The 25398-nt window shown below is 44.5% G+C and overlaps 2 protein-coding genes across 8 annotated transcripts; one reads left to right on the top strand and one right to left on the bottom strand.

Annotated features, from left to right (window-relative positions):
• On the top strand, window positions 204–9298 carry CCDC90B (coiled-coil domain containing 90B). 2 transcript variants are annotated; one of them, XM_021382525.1, is made up of 9 exons: window positions 206–383; window positions 987–1106; window positions 3647–3750; window positions 5486–5587; window positions 6200–6241; window positions 6320–6391; window positions 6473–6526; window positions 7286–7400; window positions 7971–9298. In XM_021382525.1, exons 1-9 carry the CDS (start codon window positions 263–265, stop codon window positions 8024–8026), a joined length of 786 nt encoding a protein of 261 aa, XP_021238200.1. In that variant the 5' UTR covers window positions 206–262; the 3' UTR covers window positions 8027–9298. The 2 variants fall into 2 exon arrangements, with proteins under 2 accessions (XP_021238192.1, XP_021238200.1); XM_021382517.1 differs by having other exon boundaries at window positions 204–383; window positions 6200–6391.
• ANKRD42 (ankyrin repeat domain 42) lies at window positions 9784–25309 on the bottom strand. 6 transcript variants are annotated; one of them, XM_021382462.1, is made up of 14 exons: window positions 24357–25309; window positions 22790–22880; window positions 22007–22165; window positions 21659–21822; window positions 20008–20115; window positions 19595–19714; window positions 18871–19006; window positions 16225–16425; window positions 15073–15198; window positions 14165–14270; window positions 13391–13566; window positions 12849–12975; window positions 11525–11759; window positions 9784–10624 (listed from the first exon to the last, which is right to left on the bottom strand). In XM_021382462.1, the coding sequence occupies exons 2-14, from the start codon at window positions 22806–22808 to the stop codon at window positions 10529–10531; spliced, it is 1773 nt and encodes a 590-aa protein (XP_021238137.1). In that variant the 5' UTR covers window positions 22809–22880; window positions 24357–25309; the 3' UTR covers window positions 9784–10528. The 6 variants fall into 6 exon arrangements, with proteins under 6 accessions (XP_021238137.1, XP_021238146.1, XP_021238155.1 ...); XM_021382471.1 differs by having other exon boundaries at window positions 11615–11759; XM_021382480.1 differs by lacking the exon at window positions 19595–19714.

Genomic DNA, 25398 nt, shown 5'->3' with positions numbered 1-25398 from the left:
AGGTCAATATGGCGGCCAGGGCGCTCTCCTGTGGCAGCGAGAAGCCACCGCGTGCGCATGCGCGACGCGCGCTCTGGCCCCTCCCCTCTCTTTGCCTACGCTGCGCCGCCGGCCACAAGCCGCGCCCCCCTCCACCACCAAGAACTACACTTCCCAGCATCCTCCGCGGGCATAGCCGGAAGAGGGCACTGGCTGCGCTTGCGCAGTGAACGAGGCGGACGGGGTCGGGCCGGAAGTGGTATGCTCGCGCCGCGCTGAGGAGATGAGGGGCGGCGGGTGCGGCGCCTCGCTCCTCGGACGGGCCGGGCGCGCATGGCTGGGCCCGCTCCCTGCCCGGGTCCCGCAGCCGCCTCGGGCCCTGCTGCCTCCGGTTCCTCGGAGAGGTGAGAGGCGCCGGAGGGCCCCGTTTGTTCCGCTGCGATCACGGCTAAATATAACCCCCCTCTTGTTTAAATGATAGAAAGTTTTCAGGTAAAGGCCTCGATAAGATAGGAAGCAACAGGTTAAGGGAGAGAGCCAGCGGCGAGAGAGGTTTCAGATAAGGGTTTTTAGATAACAGGTTCTGTCAGAGTGGAGTCAGCAGTGTGCAAGACTGCACAGAGATAACACGGAGTGTACGGTACGGATCCAGTAGGCTGGATCTGTACCTACTGGGATCAGTGACATGCTAGGCACAAACATTGTTATTTTACCTTGTTACCGTACTGGTGAACCAGCACGTTCATTAAGAATGTTAGACCTGCAGAACTAAAAGAAAAACACTGAAGTTTTATTCATGGCACTCTCCTTCATAGCAATAGAAGGCTGTGTAATGAGAGTGTGGTGAGGGATTCTGTGAGGAACCAAATGGACATTAGCTGTAACCATCAGAAATGGCTGTTTGTTGCCATTTCCGTGCAGTTTTGCTACGATGAAAGAAATTAAAGTTACTGTATCGTGCGATAAACCATCCAGGTTAAGCTTAAAGCACGTGTTGTCACTTCCAGGTCTTGCTGCCACGCTCCCAAGGGATTCATATGATGTCAGAAGAGTTGAAATCACTCCCCTGGAGCAGAGGAAGGTGACTTTTGACACTCATGCTTTAGTGCGGGATCTGGAAACCCATGGTAAGTAATAAAATAACCCAAATGAAAGCTTGAAGTACTGTTACTTTGAGTGTGATCAGTTTTCCCAGTACCAATACTTTGTGTTTTGGAAGCCTCTAGCAGAGGCTTGTGAAGGAGAAGCATCTGGTCTGTAACTGTACAGACTGTTACAGCAAATTTACCTCATTTGTAGCTGTAGGTTAAGTTTATATAGCATCTTCCCCTCAAATAAAATAATGCATTTAACAAGTATAAAACATCAATTACAGTTAAAGACCAGTTTTCTAGAAGAAATGAGATTTAAGTACCTTATACCTTGTGGCTGGTAATAGAAACAGGTTTTTTTCTTATTTCTAAGTATTAACAGCAGCATGGTGCTTGAATTCTTAATATCTGCAGTTCTATTTAGTGAGTGTGGCTGTCGTAGGTCAGGGGAAAGTTGCATCTGGTCCAGGGTTCTGTCTCCTAGCAGCAGCTGGCAGTGTTAACATGAAGCAGATAAGTGACACGTCCTCTTGTACTTTTGCAGCCCCCAGCTGTTCTCTCCTTGGTGGTATTTTGGGCTGGGTATGAGTTTTAGTAACCTTCTGTGGAAATCCTTCCATAAGTTAATGCAGTCCCTGAAGTCCTGTGGGTTGGTTGGTACCAAAGCCATCCTTTCTGATGGAGTTTCAAAAGCCTGCTGATTATGTAGATTTGTTTATGCAGAACCTGGCCTCAGCCATGTTGGTTTGATGCCCCCTCAGTTCTTCTGTGGGAAGGAGGAATGGACATTTGATCTCTCGTGTAACTTAACATTATGTAAACCTCTGTCATATTCCCCTGTCATCCTTTCTCAAACAGCTGAGTTCTAGCTCACTGAATTTCCCCAAGCAATTGCAGCAGGGAGGGACCAGAGCTGCTGGTGCTGTTGGAGAGTGGATGTCCCGTGGATTTGAATAGTGACATCATGTTGGATCTATTTTATTCTCTTTTTTTTTTTTTCTTTTTTATGAAATTCCTAAAGCTTGATCTGCTCTGCTGATCCCTTCTAAATATTGAGCTGATGTCTTCAAGAGACTCTGAGTTCTCTGTTACAATTCCAAGATATTTCTCCTAAGTGGCGGCTGGAACTTTATCCAGTTAAGGTTAGGATTTTTTCCCCAGTGGAGTTCTGCTGGTAGTGTAAGTAGAAGACTCCCAGTAGTCCCCTAATAAGGGGTTTTCTTTTGTTTCTTTGTTTTTTAATGCACGTCAGACTTGTCAGCATGTGGTTCCCCACATATCTGCTGGAACTCGTTCTAAAATCTGGTGTTGTATTTGCCACTTTCCTCGGGCAGCCAAGACAGCTTGTTAGATGTTTCTTGCCCCAATACTCATTCAGCTGTTTCTCCTTGGAGCTCCTTTAGAACTCATGATGAAGTCTGGTGCTGGTGTGCTGTTGTTACTCAGTTTGATTTGTTCCGTAGCTGCTACAAACACATCCAGTATCAGGGCTCTGAAGGTAAAGCCAATAGGTACCACGAAAGTGAGAGATGATTTCACTGTCTGTCAAACTTGCTGCAAGCAGTTTTCAGTCTCAAGTCTCTTACATAGATGAATTTCACCACGTTTTGTGAACTTCCACAGGGGAGGGATGGTTCCTAACAGAGTAAAAACAGAAGAATGAAGTAGCAAAAGCCTGAGTGACACTAAAAATGCAGGGAGACTGAAGCAATACAATTACACCTCAGTGGAAGGAAACTCATAAATTTTGCCTCACTTTTTTAGTAATGCAATCTTGCAAGGCTTGATAATTCCAATAATTCAGAAGGGATCGGTGTCATATTTCTCTAAATAGTTTAATTTGAAAGCATTTCTCAGTGACAAGTTAATTGATCCCATTTTATGAAATGGAGCAATTGAAACATAACGCATCGGTGAGATTGCTGGAAATAAACCTCAGCACGGAATCAGATTCGGCCAATTTGACAGCTGATTGTTTTCAGTTCTCTACCTTTTATCTTTAAATGCTCTGAAATTGCACCAAGCTGTCAACAAAGTGGAATTTTTATCTTGAGCAAGCAAAAATCGTGCAGTCTGAATTCATTCTGCAGGCAATGGATGCAGCAGTTTTAAAATCAGTTTTGCATGTGCTGATACCTCTGTAGACATGTGTAGAGTTGCCTTTCAGTTTGATTATTCAGTAGGATGCATGCCTGGTAGCTCAAGTGAACTTGGATTTTTAATAGAATTGGCAGAAGTTCATTCTAAAGCAAAATCTTGCTGAATTGTTTTTATAATGCATGAGCAGATGCACACACAGAAATGAGTTACTGCCATCAGCTGCATGCATCAATTATCTCCGTATATTTAAAGCTAATGTCCTTCAGATCTGTGCAGCTTTCAATCTGCTGGTTTTTGCCTAGTGATACCTCACAGTGACCAGCTCCTCGCTGTCACTTTTCAGTACCTGTGTGACTTCCCACTTGCTGCTTTAGTTAGGAACAGCACTTAAGTGTCCAATTTGTTGTGCACCCCTTGCTCTTCTCATCCAGCTCTCTGACGTTACCTGAACTTGTCATCCTTCAACTGCTTTGCAGGCTTTGCCAAGGAGCAAGCAGAGACCATCGTATCAGCATTAATAACCCTGTCAAATGTCAGCTTGGAGACAGTCTATAAGGACATGGTTACCCAGGCTCAGCAGGTAAAAAGTTCTCTATGGCGTGTATACACACAGCTCTGCATTAACATAGAAGCACGTGTTTACATATGGAAAAGACAAGAGAGCAGCTCTTACAGTAACATCAGTTCCTTACTGAGGTGGGGTTCCTGGGTTTCAGGGTGACACTGAGAATGTTAATATCTCACACCTTTTGTGTCATAGAAGTGCTTTCTGAATGTGGCTGTGTGGCATAGAAGTGATACAGAGGCTGCTTCGTTAGAGTTCTGACATGAAACCAAACTTCAAACTGGGCTTTGCAGCAGTTGAGAGCAGAAGAGAAATTCAAGGAAAATGCGCTGTATTTGTCCTATTTCTTTATTCGTAAACTGAAAGCTGTTATTAGAACTGTGTGATGACTTTACTCTGCATTTCAGTCTATGAAGTTCCATCTGTTACAACAGCGGAACGTGGCTGGGATGTGGGCTTAGGCACCACCATGTGGTTATGCAGTGTTAAAGTTACTGCAGCCCCCAGCAACCATCGTTCTCCTTGTCCAGGCCCAACTTAGGTGAAAGTTTAGGCCCAGGAGCTGTTCTCACAAGGCAAGGTGAACAGAGGCACTGTGAGAAGGGAGAGATTTTAGCCATCTAGATCTCACCCGTGGCATGTCACCTGCCCTCGGGGACAGTGAGCAGGCTGGGACTTGGTTGTGGTGCACACCTGGCTGTTTGCTCTAGGCTGGTCACCAGCTCAGCCTGTGCTCAAGCCAAGCTTCCAGCTGTCTCCTTTGTTCAGAGTCCTGTTTGTGGCTGTACCTGAAGGCAGGGGATCAGTTAAGTAGCGTGGCTCTTCCTTCTGAGGTGGTGACAAGTTGCGTTTTAACACATTGCCGGATTAAAAACAACTTCAGCTTCTTCCTGTAGGCTGGGCATCTTGGCCAGCGCAGCAACGCTCTGGTGCACGGTACTGGTTTTAATAATTAGTCAGGAAGGCTGTGCAAGCTGCAATTACATGCCGTTCTTCTTCAGTGAGTTAAGGCAATTAAGCATTCTCTGCTGGTTTATTTAAACTGCAGAGTCCTACTTCCATGGATTTTATCTCAGTGGCATTTATGCTTAATGGAATTTAACTTTTTTTCTGCAAGTCTTAAGAAGAAGACGAGAACTTGTGTCTGTTTTTTCCATCCAAGCAGAAGCTTTCCTTTTTGGAGACCTGATTATATGTAAAAAAAGACAAGTCAGTATCTAAACTTTAATTTATGGAATTATATTAGGTAGAAACACCGTTTTTATGGTGCAGTCGGTGACCACGCTGAACATCCTTAGGTGGGATGAAGAGATCGAGCTCCTTGGTGTAAATGCCCCTGAAGTTCCTCCAGAAATGGTAAAAACTTCATTGTGTTGAATGGAATAATTCAGAGTTCAATGGAAGGTAGAGCAGAGTGCACTTTAAGGAATTCAGTTCAACGTAGGATCTGGGAAATAGTGTTAGGTAAAAGCAGACTCACAGATAACGTCATCTTCCATGCTAAACAGTAGGGAGACTTTCTTCTGCCCGTTAAAGGAGTACTGCTTTCAGGATTCTGAACTATTCCGTTTCTTTCTTAATTTTCTTTTTTTTTTTTTGAACTCTGTAGTTTATAAACTGTTTCTTTTGAAGAGTCTCCCATCTTTACGCTTTGCTGCAGCTGATTTCCTAATTGGAGACCTAAAAATCCCTTACTTTGCTTCTCAGGCCATTTGGAACTTAACCACTGACACATTTTATTGTTTCCAAGGAAATAACCTTGCAGCAGATCATGACACACTTGGACTCCATTCGAAAAGATATGGTCATCCTGGAAAAAAGTGAATTTGCAAACCTGAGAGCAGAGAATGAGGTACTAATTAATATTCGTAATTAAGCAGTCAATAACCCAAAACATACTACGATTTTCCCATTGTGCATTCTTGGTGGTACAAAATATTTGATGTGGGTATATTTATGGGTGTTGAAGCAAATCTTATGATTACAACTTCTGTGATCATATAAAAATATATTTCATTTCATAAGATTTGCTTAATTCTGAGAGGGGAAAAAAAACCAATCATCTTCTGTATTATCTAAGGGTGCTTCTTGTAGTCTTGTCACCATTAACCATGCAGTCCAGGGAGAGTAGTCAGGCATTTCTGTTAATTAAACTGGCGATTTAGACATGTTTTAGTTTTGCTGGATGGCATTTTGGTGTTTTTCTACTGTCTTTAGTCTCAGAATACCAGGATCGTTGCTGTATGTTTTTACAAAAGAATGATTTTGAGCAAAATTTGAGCAGATGATACCTGTATAGACAGAGCATGCTAATGAAGGTATTTAATTGGGAGCACATTGTTTTGTTGGGAGAAGATCACAGAACAGTAATCACATGTACTCAATAGTAATACTTGCAGAGGCTGATTCCTCTGGTCAGCAGTTTTCTGAAGTTATAAAATCTCTTTTCCTTCTCTGCTCCTAGAAAATGAAAATTGAACTAGATCAAGTTAAACAGCAGTTAATGGTAAGTGAGCAGCCAGTAGGTGTACGCTTGTCTTGGGGGAGAAAATCGTTCTTTTCATTGTCTTTATTTGCTTTAAAGAATGAAACCAGTAAAATCCAAGCCGACAGCAAGCTAGACATAAACCTAGAAAGGAGCAGAGTGACAGATATGGTAAGCTGATCTATGAAAGTACTGTTACGAGTTTTGTGCCATTTTCCTTTGCTACAGTTGTGATTTATCTTTTATCCACAGTTTACAGATCAAGAGAGGAAATTGATGGAAGCAACTACAGAGTTTCATAAAAAAGTAAGGACTGAGTTCTCTTTATAGTGAGCAGGATACACTTACGCACTGGATGTCATGTAAACACAAAACTTGTGTGAAAGTTAACAGATCTCTGCGTGTGAGAAAACTCGTGTGTGTTGTACGTGCTGATTGCCTGGCTGTGGGATTTGTGCTGAGCACCACCCAAGCAGAAGCTGACACACAAGCCTCAGCTTTCATTTCTCGAGTGCCTTTGTGCAGTCTGCCCTAGGTGTGGTGCTCTGCCACGCCGCCCATTCTGGTGTCAACCAATGAGCTGGTCGGCCCCACCACAGACTGTCCAGATACCTGCAGCCAAGCAACAGTTTCAGGGGCTGGGAGTCCATAACGCCTCCTCCAAGGCACTGGAGCCTGAGGCTGTTGAGGGACATTTCCCATTTTCAGCATCGCCTCCCTTTTCTGGATAAAGCTGGTGAATTCTTAGACCTTTGTCTGACAAAACTTCAGGGATGCTATCTACACATTGTAGAATGTCTCCCTTAGAAGGCACGTGGCGTATTGCAGACAAAATTCAGATTGTACCAGTTTTTCTCTTCTTCTGTCTTCATCTTTAATGTACTTCCTGGATGGTATCAAGTGCCTATTTGTGTCTACTGAGATCATGTAGCAATGACATATCTTCACCGATAGGTTGGAAATTTCTCTTTGTTATTGCTCGTAGCATGATATTCCTGTTTGGTTTTGCAAACCAGACAGAGCTTGAGAGCACTGTCAACTGTATGCCTTCTTTTAATGTTTCAGGATTCAAGCACCAACAGCATTATTTCCGAGATCAGTAATAAAATTGACACTGAAATAGCTTCCTTAAAGACGCTCATGGAATCGAATAAACTCGATACGATACGTTACTTGGCAGGTATGTGATGGGCACGGGGCTGAGTGCCAGGGGCTTAATTTGGGCGTGTCAGGTTCAAGACTTATTCAGCATCATGTGCAAAATGAATTCAAGAATTTGGCAGAGTAGCAGCAGCAGATAACTGGAACTGGGTGTCACATCAGATGTGTACGGCTAGCCTGTCATTTTGTTCAGTGGAAAATCTGTTCAATTCTATTTAATTAAGACCTGATACAGCCATCTCTCCTGTAATACCATTCCTGATAGAGGGGTAGCAATAGTAAAAATTACTGTGGTCTATTGTGCTCTGTGTTATTCCAACATAGAAGTGTTCCTGAAAACATGGTTCTGCAGGCTGCTGCATCTGACCTCCCCTGGCTGTCTGGGCAGTGCTGCCCTGGAGGATACCACATCCAAAACACATCATTGTTTTCCATGGCTCTCTTAACACACCTGGAGCAATTCAGGACATTTAGGAAGCGCTGCTCTAGAGTTCCCATCCTTCCGTCTGTTTGCAGCTAATTTCCTGTACGTAGAATATGATACAATTTAGCATTCATCTAATTACTACTGCTTCTTTTCTTTTAACAGCTTCGGTTTTCACTTGCTTAGCAATAGCACTGGGATTTTACAGGTTCTGGAAATAGATGTGAACTGAATGACTGCATCAAATCAAATACAGGTGGAGAAAAGGCCAGCCAGGCAGCGCCTGCCAGACTGTCACATTTGCGCTGTACATCGCTGTGGTACCTCCAGTTTGGATATTCTTGTTCTGATTATTGTGCACTAAAATGTTTTCTGACTGTGTAACACTAACAGTTGAAATGATAGGGGGGAGAAGTTGGCAGACAATGGTAATATTTCATTATCCCCTATTGAATAACGTACGTATTTTAAAAGACTTTGTATATTAAATCAGAAAGTGTTTCCTAACGGGCTTCAGAATCAAGTCTGTTGTCTTCTAGGACATTGCCAGTTCTCTCATCTCCACTCCAAATGGAAATACTGACCATCCAGCATGCCTGTGAAAATATTGGACTTCTGTTTCCAAATTAGTATCAGCAATAGGGAGAACTGCAGTAAATTCCAAGAGATGTACTGTGATCCTGGCAGTCGCCTTACATACAGGAGCTAGGTGCTTGTTCCTCTCTTTCTGATGGGTTGAAGCCTGGTCCTTTGGTTTTATATTTGCATAAATATGTATGAAAACATAGATGTATGTGTATAAAGAACACACTCCAAGGCCTTTTCTAAAGAACCTTTGTTTTTTCTTGAAAAATGGTTTACATAAATTTAAAATCTCATGTAGAACTAAATTGTTTCTGCACATTCGTTCATTTTTAATATCTCTTAAAATTTCTGTAAACCCAGAAGTCAGCAGAAGGGGAGAACTTCTCTTCCTCTTTCCAAGGGGAAGTGCAGATAAGTGCTCCTAACTCCTCCCTTTGAGCAGTGCTGAGTATTCTCACTAAACCTTCCTGTATTTTCTGGCTGTGGGATCTGCCTTGTGCCCCAGCAGTGCTCGCTGTGAGCGGTTTGTGGTGCTGTGGGACACACGGACTCAGCTTCAGGTGACAAGCCCCCTGCCTCCTGCAAGGCCTTCTCACTGTAGTTGCAGAGACAGGATGTGATGGGTGGATGCCTTCCGAAACTGAAGCAGTCATACCTGGGGTACAAATGCCTATGCTTAATTCGATTCCTTTTGATTAAAAATCTTCTTGGATTAAACTTTGTTCAGAGTAAGCACTTTGTGGGCTACGGAGTTTATAGCAGTGGATAGTGGCAACTTTTTAATTGCAGTTCTGTTTTGTTTTCAGTTGAACTTGCTGGTATCCTGCGCATTCTTATATTCTGTGCATTAAATTATGTATTTAAATGTGTACATTTAAGAAAATAAAATGACTTTCTTATATTCGCTATCTGCGAGACTCGAATACAGATGATTGGATTGTACAGACGTGGCTTTTAGAGCGAGCACAGCGCTGTTGTGCTGAGATGAGGCTGCATTCCTGTTGGGTGCGTGTTGATGGAATAAGCGTGGGGTGCCCGAGGCAAACCCTTGGCCCAGGTGACTGCTGCTCTGTCACACATCCATCCTTGTACAAGCTGTAACCATTTCTGGAGTTCTCTGGAAGACTCAGGCTGATCTTTTGCACTGTCCCTACATCGGAACAGCACCAAGAGTGATGGACCAAATCTCATCCACAGTGGCTTCCCCCCGCCATCACCACACGCCTTGAAGCGTGTGATCCTGATGCTGGATTTCTCCTTGTCTGGCACAAGGCTTATGCTGTCACTGAGCATGCCCCCACCTACTGCACAGGCACACAAATACAGTTTTTCAGTAACTGTGAACTTACCACGATTAAGCTTCATGGGTACCAAAGGAGAGGACAAATCAAGATTCAAGCACTAGGAAATGAACCTTTATAGTGCAACGATTTATGATTGAAATCAAAATAGTCAAAATATTATGCATGATAGGGGTTCCAAGGGGAAGATAATTTCACAACAGTAAACAGATGAGAGGAAAATGCTTATCCTAAGAAAAGTCGTGAATTGTATTTTAGGCAGGGAGGTCAGGATTGCCATGTTTAACTGCACCATGCCCTGTGACCTCGTGAGTCTTCAGCCCTGATTTAGACGTGGAGCTCCAGCACTGCCCTTAACCTGGCCCCTGATGAGGGAGCAGCTTCCTGACCTGCACGGCATGGCTGGAGATGGTGCCTGGCTGCTGTTCCACTAGGACTTATCCCATAGGCTGTTCTTTGTGTCCATACTGCAGGTCCTATCTGAGGTAAGGGGCTTCTTTTTTTCTGTTTTGAGGCAGTAGTACCAAGCAGACTAGTAGATGAGGATACCTTTTTCATAGCCTATGCCCTGTGACATTGCTGCAGTTGAATTTTGGAATGTTCGAATTTGCAGAACTCTTGCCAAACTACCCTGGACATGAAGAGAAGCCCTGCTTTTTTTTTTTTTTTTCTTCCTGCTGCAGTGATTTAGAAATATTTTCTGTCCCAGAGAACTAGGAAAACGGTTCAATGAACCACAGCTCATCTGCAGAACCGGGCTCTACAAACACTTGGCACTGTGTGGACGCTGCCATTCTGCCTCCTCAGCCTGCCAGCCCCTTGTCCGAGGCTCCTTCCTCAGCGCAGCCTCACAAACACTCCTCCGGGGCTGCAGGCTGGATTCTTCTTCACTTTCTTTTTCTCTTTGCAGGAAATGGAGATGGGTTCAGGTTCCTGAAACAAAGGACGTTACAGCCATTCAGCAGCAAACACTTAAATCTGCTACGTCACAAGACAGGCTTTAAAAACACATGGCTTTGAATAACCACAGAATATTGTATTCTGTGGAAGCTGGTGCACAGCCAGCAGCGTCGCTGCACCGACCCCCAGCAGCAGCAGCAGCAGGAAGAACCCAGGTGCCTCACCCAAAGCTGAGGCTGAACATGCCAAAGATCTGAAAAACATGGTGGTGTCACATCATTTGGGGCAGATGATGTGGCTGGGAAGGTCTGAAAAGCCAGCTCTCCTTGTCTCCAAATTTCGCACGTGAACTTCTGATCTGTTGTCAGATTTGATTAAATATGTGTATATACGTTTTTTGTCTCTGCCTGCTAAGTCAACCTGTCTGCAACTGCCTTGCTGTCAGTGCAAGATGGCATGAGACCAGTTGTTGAATTCAGCAACACTGTATTTACAAGCATCCACCAACTCTATTTCCAGTCTGGGGTAAAAGGGAGGAGAATAAACACATTCTGAAGGAGAGTTCTGATGCAGAAGAGAGATCCTGCAACATGTGAGGTAGCTGCTACGAGCTATGCCAGCTGGGGAATGAGGGGACAGCTCCTGAAGTCCCCAGTCCAGTCACAGAATCACAGAACGTCAGGGATCAGAAGGAAGCTCGAAAGATCACCTAGTCCAGACCCCTGCCGGCAAGATGAACAGCCAGCCACCATGGAACCACACAAGAACCAGCCCACTCCCTTTTCTTAATATGGAGAATTCATATTCTTCTGCCAGGGACAAAGAGAAACTGATTGCCTCCCAGGCCAGGATGCGACAAAGGCTGCTGCTCACTTCAGTGTCCCGAGCTGAAAGCTGTTAGCACACTGACTCCAGTATTTCCTAGCACCATACCTCAGCATCTTCGCGAGCACAAACACGCACAAGCACTGGGACTGCCGTCGGTCTCACCCACCGGGGCAGGGACCTTGGGGTGGCACTAACCAGCGGCGGAGCAGCAGGGCTGCGGGCTCTCCCCCGGCTCTCCCTGAGGCGGCCGATCTCGGCGCGGCAGCCATCCAGCTGGCTCTCCAGCTTTTCCCTCCTGACTCGCTCGGATTCCAGCTGCGCCTCCAGCTCCCTCACGGCCCTGCCAAAAGCAAACGGGACAAACAGCATCGAGCACAGCCAGCCGTGACCCGGCCGCTCCACGTGTGTTTTAAGGAACAGGCAAGCGAGAGCAGAGAACAGCGCAGCCGCAGCGTGCTCCCGGCTCGGGCTGCTTTATAAACGCTCCGCGAGGTGGAGACGTCTCCCCGCACACTGAGCCAGAGCCGGGCTCCGGGCGGGCTGAAACACAGCTCCGCCCCCTGCAGCAGCCCTGCCTGGAGTCTTTGGGTAAGCACTCGTGAGGAATGATCAAATGAGAGCCTGCAAGACATTTACTAACAGGAAGCTGAAGCATTGGCTGGGACAATTGCGCAAGTTCTTATCAGTCACACTCACAATGGCTACTAAATTTACAGACATTCCCGGAGCCGGTTAGCAGAGATTTAATTCTGATCTATTCCTATATAACAGCAATTGATGACAGCAGCTGAGTCATCTGGAGCTGAGCTGGCTCTCCTTTGTACCACAATGAATTAGCACAGCTACAAAGGTAGGAGACATTTTCAAAATCTGCTAGAAATCCTTCCCATGCAGCAATTCCTGCTGTTCATCAAGTACAATGTTATGGACAAGGAACATGTTACAATAATGGCGTTTTCTGCCGTACAATGTAAGTATCTTGGGGTTTACACACAGGTCTCCTTAGGCACCCTGAGAAGCAGTACTTCAGTTCAAAAGGTCAGAGTGGACCTAGGGATGCTCTCTGGCCTCCACTAATGGCACATCATTTGTGGCACTGGTTTGAGGTGGCCCAAGCACATCATGGACATGCTCATCTACAGTGACTGAGAACAGTGCAGAGCCAAATGTTTGACAGGCAGAGGTAGAGTCAGGGCCGTCTTCTTGTGCAGGCTGTAATCCTGCACGAGCACAAGAAGTATGGAGCCATCAGTCATTTGTGTTGTACTGCAGGGTTGATCCTCATGGCAGGAGTCCACAAATGGCTGAATTTTCTTTTTAGCCTGGCTAAATTTGCTAAGTGGAAAAGACAGAATGGCCAGAGCAATCTGAACGATAGATAGCCTTAAAGAAGGCTTTAAAATGGGACACATTATAAAGTTGACCTTACTTTTCCACTTCCTTTTCATCTCTTTTCACCTTCCTCTCCTCCTCAGTTATTCCTCCCAGCTGTCTGTAGTTGCTGTAGGCAATTTCCAGACGTTGCCGAAGTTCTTGAATCCTGCCATAGGCCCTCACTGTAAGGCAGGGATCTCCAGGTAGGTAAAACGCATGGAAACAACTGAAGACATTCACGCTGGAGTCCAGCTGCCTGGCCAACAGTCTCACAAACACAGAGCAGAAAGCACCCTGCTCAGCAGGCACTGACATACACGTGGCACCCATGCAGCAGACAGCTCTCAGAAACAAAGAGCACTGCAATGTGGTTTCACCAGCAGGGATTGTAACAGTGTGATGGTTACGTTCTGACTGTCCTGTGCTGTCCTTCCTAACCTTCCACAGTTTCAGTACTCAGTGTCACTGATATGCTATCAACAAACTCATTCATTCTACAACAGAAATAATGTGGTAGTTGGCAGAAACTGTGCAACCAGAAACACGATGCCTTTAGACTACTTGTTCAAATAAGGAGTGAGGAAAGACAATGCTTACTGCGTGCGTTCCTTTTCTCTGCTTTATCCAGGATTAAATCTTCTCTGCTATCTGTACTCCCTTCCACACCATGTCTTTCAAAAAATTTTACATTGCTTGCATCCAGTTCTTCATCACTAGAGTTACTGTCTCCAGTTCTTTGGATCAAAAGCTCCACAGCTGTTAGCTGGGCAAATCTGCACAGAGAACAGTTAATCCACATGGATATAACCCTGCAATCTAGAAATACGCAGCCATGCCCCCAACATGCGACGGAAACTCTGAAACTCTTCATGTTCCCATTTATAGGAGAGTTCCAGGATTCAAGGAAGCACAGGTACACAAACTATGAGCAGCAATCTCCTTTCCGTAGTACTCTGCCTCAGCGAAATCTTATGATGACATCTCCCAGTTCAGAAAGATTTTTTCCTTTGTAGGATTTCTTAACTGAAACTCATCAGCAACCACATTATTTTTATTAAAAATCAGCCAGCCTTCTCTAGCTCCCATCTACTTTGTACAGCTGGAGCACACAGGCTCACAGTTTTCCTTTTGCAGATCAGTTAGTTTTCATCTTTTATGTCTGACCTTGCTCGAAAAAAAAAATGAAATTAAATTGCAGTCTTTTGCAGCTACGATATGGCTTTGCTTATCACTCAGAGCTGTAATTCAAGGGCTAAATTAGTTCTTGCTTCATCACTGAAAATCAGGAGGAATTACAACAAAGCTGACTTCGTATTTAAATAGTAAAATAAATTTTAAAAAAGGACAGAGCTACATGACATGTACTGCTACCTCTTGGCTACATCCTTCGGAGTCTCTCCAGCATCATCTGTAATGTCGCAGTCAGCTCCCATTTCAATCAACCACTGTAAGCAATGGATATGCCCTTGTCCTGCAGCTGGGGGGAGGAAGGTGCATGCAGGTCAGCCACGTATGAATGCAGCATTTTGAACTTCCTGCATCCCCTTTCTGTCATGGCTGAACACGCCTGAGGTTGGCATCACTAAGACCACAAAGGAGAGATATTATTTCAGAGAAGGATATATTTCAAGATGCTCAAGTCATATGGGTACACCCATTTTTAGGGACAATCATGCAGAATGGGTTTGTGCCTTTCTCTGGTCCCTGAAATGTACTTGCAATGCTTGCTGTACGTGAGCTAAACTAAATGCTCTCAGTCCCATGCATCGGCACGGCTACTGCACACACCGCATGGTCCCCACTGATGATGTCTCACTTATGGAAGATGGTTCTTGGCATGTCTGGCTGAAACATGCCAGACTTTTCCTCAAGGAAAGGGAAATCTGCCTCTGACAGCACCCCACGTGGAGATGTGTCTCCACGCTACCGATATGTTCAGTAAATAAAGGCTGAGACCACAACACAGATCACTGTCATGCCTAACTAGTCCATGTTTCTGGAAGTAACATCTCACCCAATTAAAAAAAAATCAATTTGGATGTTGTTTTCTTTCTAAAGCCAACTGTTGTATCTTGATTTCATCTTGGTTATGTTGTTTTTTAAGTGACACCTACGCATGCATACATCATAAAGTGTTTTTCAAGGCTGCTCCTTCGAGCCCTCAGGAAATGAGATGCTGGTTTTCATTAAGTTTATCTAATGAGCAGCCATTTGAAAATGTAAGTAAAGAAGCCAGCAACAAACAGTAAAAAGCTCAAGCACTGATCATAAGTACTAACCTTTGTGCATGAGAGTGGATCCCTTATCATCCCGCTCGTTAATATTGACTACTCCACATCTCACTAATCTTCTGAGCACTAACAAGTCTCCTCTGAAAGCAGCATCATGGGCTGGGAAAGCTAAAACTGAAAATGAAATACACGTTTCGGAACAGATGCCAGTAATTCCACCAAATGTGCTCATATTTATCTCAAACAACTTGCCTCTATGATAACAACTCACTCACGGACTTACTTCCATAGCTGTAGCTAGCAAGGGTAATGCACCTTTAATTAGTTAAAACACAGCTGCATATATAGGATTGTTCATCATAGACTTGACTAAGCCTGTCTTGGTTATGGCTACAGGCATCTTATACCGATAAGAGATTAATTTCATAAATCTGAAATAACAAGTATACCTTTGTTTTACACTTAGTGTTCTATTGCTGGTGGTAACAGTAGTCATCTGCCTACTCACATTTCCATAGTCTCACCAAATATATAAACTATATTACTTCTTCTTGCTTAAAAACTATTCATGCAGGCCATTTGATTTTTCTAGTTATTTTTTTGTGGATGGAGAGTGCTAGCATATATACCCGTGAGTACAATGACAAAAGACCAGCAGATAGGGAAAGTGCGTGCCTGGGAAAAGTAGAGAGGTGAAGGTGCAGTTCTCATATCCTTGCTCTGTTCACTGCCCTCCTTAGAAACCTTGCCATCCTTGCATCCTTGGCTATGCTGACTGCAGAAGTATTCCTGGTTAGCAAGTAACCTTAATTTCAGTGGGATCTTTCCAGGCTAAACAGTTATTCAACTAAAGGATCGTTAGCAGGCAAATCTGCAAACTCAGGAAAATTATACAGCGATTCTGGGTCTCTGCTGGAGTCTGGGTAGAACATGGGCAACTCAGTATTCATTGTGAAGCATAGTGTGAGAAGTTTTATTTTGATTATTGTAAATAATATTCATAAAGTTGTGCAGAGTATGCCAGTCTAGCTGTCAGTAAGTGCCACCAGTATCCTAAGAAACAGCTGTACCTTCCAATGGTAAGGTAAAGGTTACAGTTCTGCTCATACAAGATTTCAGAATCGAGTGTTTCATAGAATTACTATGCCTGCTTTAACAGTACAAATTTTAATCAACTCTTAACATTTGATCCCTACTCACCTTCCTGTGTCTCTGGATGCTCCCCCTCTTTTCCCACACTGTCAATATATTGCAGAATATTGTCTTTATAGAACCGCTCAGCCAAGTCCCTTGGAGTCTCTCCGTGGTCATTCCTGGCTTTCAGTGTGTGCATGACACTGGCCATTTTACTGACCAAGAACTTAAAGCAATGCAGGTGTCCTTCCACTGCTGCCAGATGAGCTATAGCACAAGGGGAAAACAAGTATGTTAGAGCAGGGCGTTGCTGACCACCAGGAAGGCAGTGTTTCCACTACCAGTTAGATCTAGCTCCTCTACCAGCACTTGAGACCTCCAACCCTGCACAACAGGAGGGAGCAGCCAGCTGGACAGGGAATGCTCAGCTCTCATCCAGGACAGAGTTCAGCTATAGACAAAGGAGGTAAAAGAAAGCTGTCAAGGACAGGATCTGCAAAGAAAATTCACTGGCAGAGCTGACTGCAGTGTGACACTGCCAAGAGACCCCAGAGCACCAGCTAGAGGTGCACTCGTGGGGTCTCCTGTTCCCCATGGAATGAAATCTTACTCCTTAGCAGCTGTGACCTGGCTTCATTCTCCTAGGTAAGACTACACAGGGCCTGCAAGGGGGGACTTTGGTTAGGAGTTAGGGCATCTGCTTCAGTCCCACATCCACTGTGCCACCCCAAAGAAGCTGATTTACACCTCTGCAGCTCCGTTACTTCATCTATCAAATGGCAGTGACATTCACTTTACTGGGTAGAGCCTTCAGAGATACGTCCCATGACGTACGCATTCCCATTAATACATACAGGTATTCACTGCGCTTCTATTACATTTTTTAATTTTTACAGCTGTGGGCAGGAGCTGCTCTGTCCCAGCACAGCAGTGACTGCTTCCCTGCAGGGGACAAGTGCTTCCTCCCCTGTCCTTTAGGCTACACTGAGCTTTAGTTATTCAACACCAGCAGAGTGTCGGGCCTATAAGAAAGTAAGAGGTACAGAATACATGTCCGTTTTTACGAAAGAAATCACACCACTTCTGTTAATCTTTTATTAGCAGTGTTAAAAAGCATTTTCTTTCCTCTGGATGCTAACAGGATCAAATGAAACATAGCAAAGACTGGACAAACCAGCTTCTGTGTATGTCGGAAGAATAACCAAAACAGTTCTTGATCAAGCAGTAAACACAGAGCATTTTAGTGGAACTGTGCTGGTATTCACCACCTCTCCATAAAAATAAGTGTTCCCAAATGCAAACAGAGCTACCTTCTACGTAGTCACCAGAGTGCCTAGCATCACGATCCTTTATTGCCTGAGTCACTACACCAGATGTCCTGCTGGATGTAAAAGCCTCACGTCCTTTAACAAAACCCAGGTTTGCAGAGCAGAACATAGACATCAGTTTTCTGGATAAATGGGGCTCAGCAGAGGACAAAATATTTTTAAATGGGTTTTAAAAGATAAATCTAAACCTCCAAACAAGTTATAGAGGGAAGAAAACATGCTGTTTGGAACAAATAATATGACAGACCATAAGAAGGCAAATGTTAAAGGGGAAATGATGTAACAAGAACTAAGGGTTGAATGATAGCATTCAACTTACAGAGCAGTTTGAGGCAGTGGTGTGGTAAGCAAAGTGGAGAAAATATGAAGGGCAAGGAACAAAGAGTGCTCATTTTTTATGCTAAGCTGGGTATACACATGATTTTGAAAAGAGTACAGTCTACAGATAATACAGAAATATTGGTATGCCATAAATCAAGATGGGGAAATCAGAGGTAAATGAGAACAAGGGTTTTACCAACCCAGTTAAGAAATAGTTGGATGCAAAAACTTGCATAAGTACATGCCAGAATCTGATCACACAGGCACAGCTATTCAAGCTTGGTATACATCCAGGAAGGAGCAGATAGCAGCAGAACCTGCCTGCTGCCCCACCTGCCCTTCTCCTCCTGTGATCTCCATTGGCACAGGGAATGCCCACCTACACAGCACTCAGTCAGGCTGAGCCTGCTCCTGATGTGAGTTATGCCAGCTCCCATGAGCTCTGAGCCTTGCCAGCAGCAGTGGGAGCTGAACAGGAAATTGCTGCCAGCCGACGAGTGCTTTGGATTTATGTATCCTCCCATCATTATAAAAATGGAATAACAAGGTTGATAGCATGGAACAAATCATACAGTCATCAGTTGGTTTGATTTGGAAGGGACTTTAAAGACCACCCATGGGCAGGGACGCTTCCCACTAGACCAAGCTGGCCAAAGTGCCATCCAGCCTGGCCTTGAACACCTCCAGAGTCATGGAATCACAGAATGACTTGTTCACTTGGAAGGGTCCTTAAAGATCACCCAGTTCCAGTCCCCTGCCATGGGCTGGTTGCCACCCACCAGCTCAGGCTGCCCAGGGCCCCATCCAACCTGGCCTTGAGCACCTCCAGGGATGGGGCATCACAGCTTCTCTGGGCAGCTGTGCCAGGGCCTCACCGCCCTCTGAGTAAAGAATTTCCTCCAAATATCTAATCTCCTCTTTTAGTTTAAAGCTGTTCCCCCTTGTCCTACCAACCCATTATCTATTGTCCTATCAGCGCTGCTGGCGTGTTTTATTTATGATGTGCTAAAGCTATCGCATACACAGCAAGGGTTAAAAAAACAACTGATTCATCCTGACATACCCGGAAGGTTTCCATCACTGTCCACGTCATCTATACATGCTCCCCATCTAACAAGAAGCTGCAAACAGCCCAAGCGACCGTGAAAAGCAGCGTAATGAACAGGCTTCCAGTCATTCCTGTCTGCAAGGTTTGCGTTCTAAAATGAAAGCAGCAGGTTAATTTGTTTATGAATCTTAGGCACGAGGCACATTTTGTAAATAGGAATCAGTGGTTCATTGTGCTACATTATTTAAACAAAATCAAATGTTTTTCCAAAATCATGCCATGAAAGTAGCATAAGATAGGTTTCTAACAGGTTCTTGGCCGTATGGAAATGAAACACACCTAAAAGGTATGTTTTCAGACATACTTCTATCACTGTGTTAGTCATTATTCTTAAATATGCAACTGGATTTTTTGTTAACGTCTGTTACTGTAGAGGATTTGTACAACAGAAAAAAAAATCACAGCCACCACAGCACCTGATCTTCATTTAGTGATATTTCCCCATCCAAATGTTGTTCCATTATACTGATTCTCTCCAGATTTTTGGATCATTCCTCTAACATCTCTTACAAGTAAAAAAAAGATGGAAATTTACACTAAAAATAAATTCCGACCGTCACCAACAAGAATGTACCAACAGAGATCCATGGTCCTAACCCTCAGTTAGTGAGGGCTTGGTACGGAAAAGGACACCAGACTCTGGCTCTGCACTAGGGAGCTGCAGGTAGGAGTCTCTCACCGCTCCACTTCGCAGAATGGTTTGTAACGTGTACGACTGCCCGTGGGCTGCAGCTAGGTGCGATGGAGTGCACCCACGGTCATCTCGAGCTTCTGGGTTTGCTCCGTTCATTAACAATGCCTACAAGAAACGCAAAGCCTGAGCTCAGTCCGCAAGCTGAAAGAGCAAGCACTGCCTCGCAGGATGACTTGAGATGATCAGCTGGGTATTTCTGGGGTCACCACACAAAATAAATCTGTTAGCCCAGAGAGAACAAACGAGTGCGCTCGTTTTACCAGTGACTTGGTTCCGGCTGTAAAGACACGGAGATGAGATCCAGCTCCAGCAGGAGCACTCTCAGCAGACCTTCAGAAGGAAGTGTCCAAACTGATGGTCTGCCTTACTTTTGCTGGAGGGTGAATGTTCCCACATACCTGCATGCAAGCATCCTGCCCGCGGATAGCCGCGAGGTGAGCAGCTGTCCAGCCTCTGACCGCCACACGTGTCACATCAGCGCCATGCCAGAGCAACCAGTGAAGGCACTGCTCAACCAAAAACAAGCTCTTTTTATTTAATAAATTCTTATTTATTTTCTTATATAACTCTTCTTATACTTTCCTATAACGTGTCTGAGGCAAATTGTAACTATAAATTAACAGTAGATGTTACACTTTAAGACAGCATTAGCCACTAGGAAATCAGATCTTTTCAAGGCTTCATCCAAGGGTACAAAAAGCACAAGCAACCTACTAACTGCAATGACATTACAGTGCGGCTTCTTGATTTTACCCTTCCAGATTTAAAATGCAGTCTGTGAGAGCATTCGTGTGGCATGAGGTGAAAGCATTGGGAAAAATGGTGCAAACATCATCACTCAAAGTCCAGCTGGAATGAACGGTAGGAAAAATGCCTGAATCAAATGTAAAGCCTCAGTTCATTTATTAGGCTTCTTGGGTATATGTAATCCCATCTCTCTTCTCACCCCAACACACATTATTTTAGTTTTATTCACCTTTTTTCAGCTGGTGTTATTGCTTTCCGTGGAAAGCTTAAAGAACTATATATAAAAAAAATAAGCTACAAAACTAATTAAAGCTTTTTGTTATACATCATTATTATTTACTGTCTTCTTTTAGGCTAGCCTCCAGCTCTGCTTGCTTCACCGTTTCCACCAAGGAGCTTAGTAACAAATGGGTGACAGATAATTCAATAAACTCAAATAAACCGATTGCAAAGTAGGAGGCTTAAATGAAAAATGGTAAAATTTATAGAGGCAGAAAAGGGTGGGCAAGCAATCTATTTTTATGGCTGACAACACAGTTATCAGCATTTCTCGGCAGTTTCTGTACCAGCACTGCACTTATTATTCTCAAATTTAGCGAGAACCTTACGTTCTTTCCTCCAGGACTTCATTTTTTATATGGTTATTTACAGCCTTGCTGTTTCAAAGTAAGATCGCTATAAACATCGCACAACGAGGCTGTAACAAGAAGGTGACTGTTGTTCTGAATGCAGTAGCTCAGTCCTTCTGGAAACCAAATCATTCATGCAGCAAGTACCTGCTCATCTCTGCATCAACATTCAACGTTCTCATTTCTTAAAATGAATTGCATTTGAACTATTTCTGTAGAGAACGAGGCACGGGACGGAACATCAGCAACAGAACAAATATTTTTGTGTCATTTCTCACTTGGTTCAGTCACTTTCAGAACACCGTACACATCCTTGTGGGTTTTCCAAGTGTTCTGAGTGAAGTGGAAAACACAAGAAGGACAAAAGAAGGTAATGAGGCTAGAAGGGAGGCCATAAGGCACACCTTCCTTGGAGTAAGAAAACCTCTGATTGTGTAAAATCTGGCAACACTGATTACATAACCTGCTTGGGTCTTCAGAAAGGCAAAAAGAAACCCTAAAAAACTGTACTTCTTTCCTTAGTGAATATATTTAATCAGAAAAAAAAAAAATAGGCAGAGATTATTGATCTAGCTTGATCAAAGCTAGCAATGTTGTGTACAGCCTCTCCCAAAAGAGGAAAACATTAACCCATAAAACCTTGCTGAGTCCAACCACTAACATAATATTTTACCTCCAAGCTTCCAGAGTGTGCAGCACAGTGCAACGGTGTGAACTTGTGGACTACATCCACCTCATCGATAGAGGCTCCGTGTTCTATCATTGATGCAAGCTGTTCTACATCGCCAGCTTTCACTGCCTCGTGTACACTAGTATAAGTTTGCTTCTTCCTGACATCTTGTGAGGAATAATAAAAGCATTAGCCAGCTCCGTCAAGTTGCAAAGAGATGAAACAAGTGATGAATCAAAGAAGGGTAACAGGGTAACAGTTTATAAGAACCAGCTAAAAGTGTAACCTATGAGAGTGTAACTTGTATCTTAGCCACTTGTGTTTCCCAGAAACAAAGCAACATTCAAAGACCTGAAAGAGCCATGCCCCCTCCAGTCCCGGAAAAAGGACAGGGCAGCAGAGCAACTCCATCTATGCATGCAGATGCTGGATCGAGTCCACCCCAACACTGGCTCTCTTCCAAAGCTGTGGGCATTGCACTTTCTTCAATCACACCTTCTGGTGCATCACCTGGGGGCAAACGAACTCTCAGCCATTGCTCCTCAGGGGCTCCACACAGCCATGCTCCCTGCTGCCTCCCAAGGACATGGCACACCAAGGCATGCTGTGCTGGGGGTACCAGGCCCTTCACCAAGTAGGCAAACTGTGCAAATACCACATGAGATCATGCAATTGCTCTTGACTGAGCTGAACCTGTCAGTTAAAACTGCTACATAAAAGCAATTCTTTATACAATGTGTTAGTCATCCTGCCTTGTTCTCCTGCTATACCCACAGCATTGCTCTGGCACAGGTTACTTTGTTAGCAGCCCAGTATTTTACTCCCACCAAAGTCAATAGCATCTTCAGGGACTTCGGTGGCACAGAATCAAACTCCAAATGTAGATGCAGCGTGGTCCAAAAATATCTATCACCAGGCCATGGGATCAAATTGTCCATATTTTCCTTCAGGCATGTTACTGATTAACAGTGTAACTGAAAACAATGGGAGCTGGATATCTAAATCCTCTTGCAACATTTTGGCATTTTGCCTACATTTGCCAACAAAAATAAGTGATGTAAGTAGATCTAATGGCTGAGATGGCTAACTTAAGATAGCTAAGCACATGAGTAACTCAAAACAATTAGTAATTACCTTCTGGAGTAGTCATCATTCTGGAACCAAAATGCACCAACACTGATTAAATTTCAGGCTTTAAGAAGTCTTGAAGAGGCAGGTTGCTGTTCTGCAAGTCAAGCACGTACGCAGATGTTGGTCATATGGTATTAGTGCCTCAGTTTTCCCGCCCATGGAGAAGAAATTGAGGTAGTAGTTTGAATTGTTAGGAAATGTGAGATCAAAAATATTAAAGCGTATCAATGAGTTGCTGCTCAAAGGTTCCTGACATACATAAAAGCACTAAATACGATGAAAAGCAGCTGTCACTGTTTACCAGTACCTGTTCCCATGTAATCTGTAGCATGATAGTGGTGCTTGGCCAGATTTGGCATTACCACAGAGAGGAAAAGAGGGGGTTAAACTGTTTCAGTAAGCCAGGCTGAGTGCTGTAACACACTCCTGGTGCATCGTCACTTCACTCCCACTCCTCCAGAGCCAGCCAGTATCACTGCCCTGCACAAAGGCAGCAAGAACCAACAGCAGCAGCAACACAGCATAGCTCAGGCTGGAAAGGGCCTGTGGAGGTCACCCAGTTCATGTTTTTAAATAAAACGTACATACATGCAGTGTTTTGGTGTTGTGTTTTTTTAAACAGAGAATATCACCAGGACCTAACTTTCCCATGAGGGAGCAACTTCTCACGATGCCAAGTGAGGGTTACAGACCAGCACAATGATGCAGACTTAGATCAGAGGCATATCTGGCCAATTACATTGCTTGCCAAAGCACTGATGTGTTTAACACCATGTTCCAGTGCTACAGGTTCAAGGTATTCTTTTCTTTTTTTTTTTTTTAATCTCAAAGAGGCAACGACCCACGCCGGTGTGGAGGTGGCAATGACCTATGCCTGTGTGCAGGCAGGTGCCAAGCTGCAGCCCCATGGCTCAGGCACCACGAGCTTGGCTGGGACTGAAGTTCAGTAAACAGCTGTTAACACAAACTCTGTACAAAACACACTGGTTTTGAAAGAGAGTTACATTTTCCATAATTTCAGTGCAATTTGTTATCAAATGCTTGTTTCCTAGGAGAAAATTCCCCTGTGGAAAGAAGGAGGTAAGCATTATAACAGTACTCGACCAAAATTCACTCAGGAAATTACTCAGCCTAAGGGAAAGGGACGATTTTAGGTTTTCCTATATCTCCATAATACACAAAATGAGGCCAATGTTGCACTTCTTGGCAGCAGTTTAAGGGGACGAGGCAGGAAGCCACACAGAGGGCAAAGGCTGAAGTCCTGGGCCCTGTGTGGGGTTACAACACCATTCTGGCGGTGCCCGTGGGGGTTATGCCACCCTTCCCCACGTGTTCGGCAAATATCGATTAATTTGGGGTATTTTAGGTGGGCCCAATGGACACGTTATCAGACGGGGGAGTACGGGCAGAACAACTGAGGAGAGTGCGGGCACCGCGGTCCCGGAGGGCGCTCCCCACACGGCCGAGGCGGGCATGGCGCCGCTGGGGGCACCGCTCCCGCACGCGGGGCAGCAGGGCCCGGCCCTCAGGGGAGGACGCGGGGAGAAGGCCGCGGGAGGAGCGGTCTCACCGGCCGGAACAGGGCTGGAGCCGCGATCTCCTCCTCTTCTTTCATTCCTCCTCCTTCTCCCACGCCGCAGCGGGGTTGCTATGGGCGCGGCGCTCGCTGTCCCCACGGGCGGAAAATGGCGGCTCGGCGGGACGGGCCCTGCCCCGCGCCGCGGCTGCTGCTGGGCAGCGCTGAGGCGGTTTCTTGACGGCCTTCCCCAGCAAGAAACAGCAGATCGCTGCCTGTTTTCATCCCAGGCATATATTTGCTAAGCATTTCACCTGCCCGTGCTCTGGGGGATACTCTGGCTCTAGGCACAGTTTAACCGCTGAGGGGTGACACAGCCTCGGTTCTTCCACGTCTTGCCTAACCATCCAATGCCCTGGAAGGGAACAGGGTTCCTTTGACGAGGACAAAACAAAAACAAAAACAACACACCACTACTCTGCATTTCAGAGTGGGTTCCCCATCACACTTACAAGTGTGCGTTGATAATTCCATGAACTGTGTCTCAATATTAGAAAGTTGCTGTCAGTCTTAGAATCATAAAGGTCAGAAAAGACCACTAATGTCATCTAGTCTAACTGCTGAACCCACAACCACTAACCATCAAGCTCACAGCTGGTTATTTCTACTTACAGCATACACTGGGGTGAATTCGGATCTTCTGAGTACCCAGCATTGCAAGAGCAACATCCTAGGACAGAAACATTTACTCTGACTTCTAGAAGAAATCCACCCTATGCCTGGCAAATGCATGTTTATCTCAAGACAAACATAATACAACAGTTTACTGCCCATCCCACAAACATACCCAACCACACAAACCCATTACTGAAAGAAAGAGATTCACACAAATATATGCTTCATTTTATTTATTACATTTAAGAAATATTAACATCTCAGGATATCTGGTTTACCACCTAAATCCAGTCATAAGCAACAAAAAAAAAAAATTTCAAATGAGCATTCTTAGATTCATTCCCCCCTGTAAAGAAAAGTTTGTTCAGCTGTATTAAACTCTTATGTGTGACTAATGGAAAAAAAATCATTAAAAATGTCT

The sequence above is a fragment of the Numida meleagris genome, chromosome 1, assembly GCF_002078875.1.
Source record: "Numida meleagris isolate 19003 breed g44 Domestic line chromosome 1, NumMel1.0, whole genome shotgun sequence".
NCBI lineage: Eukaryota > Metazoa > Chordata > Aves > Galliformes > Numididae > Numida > Numida meleagris.
Note: the sequence above shows the minus strand (reverse complement) of the source record. Positions and strands in the feature narration are given on the sequence as shown.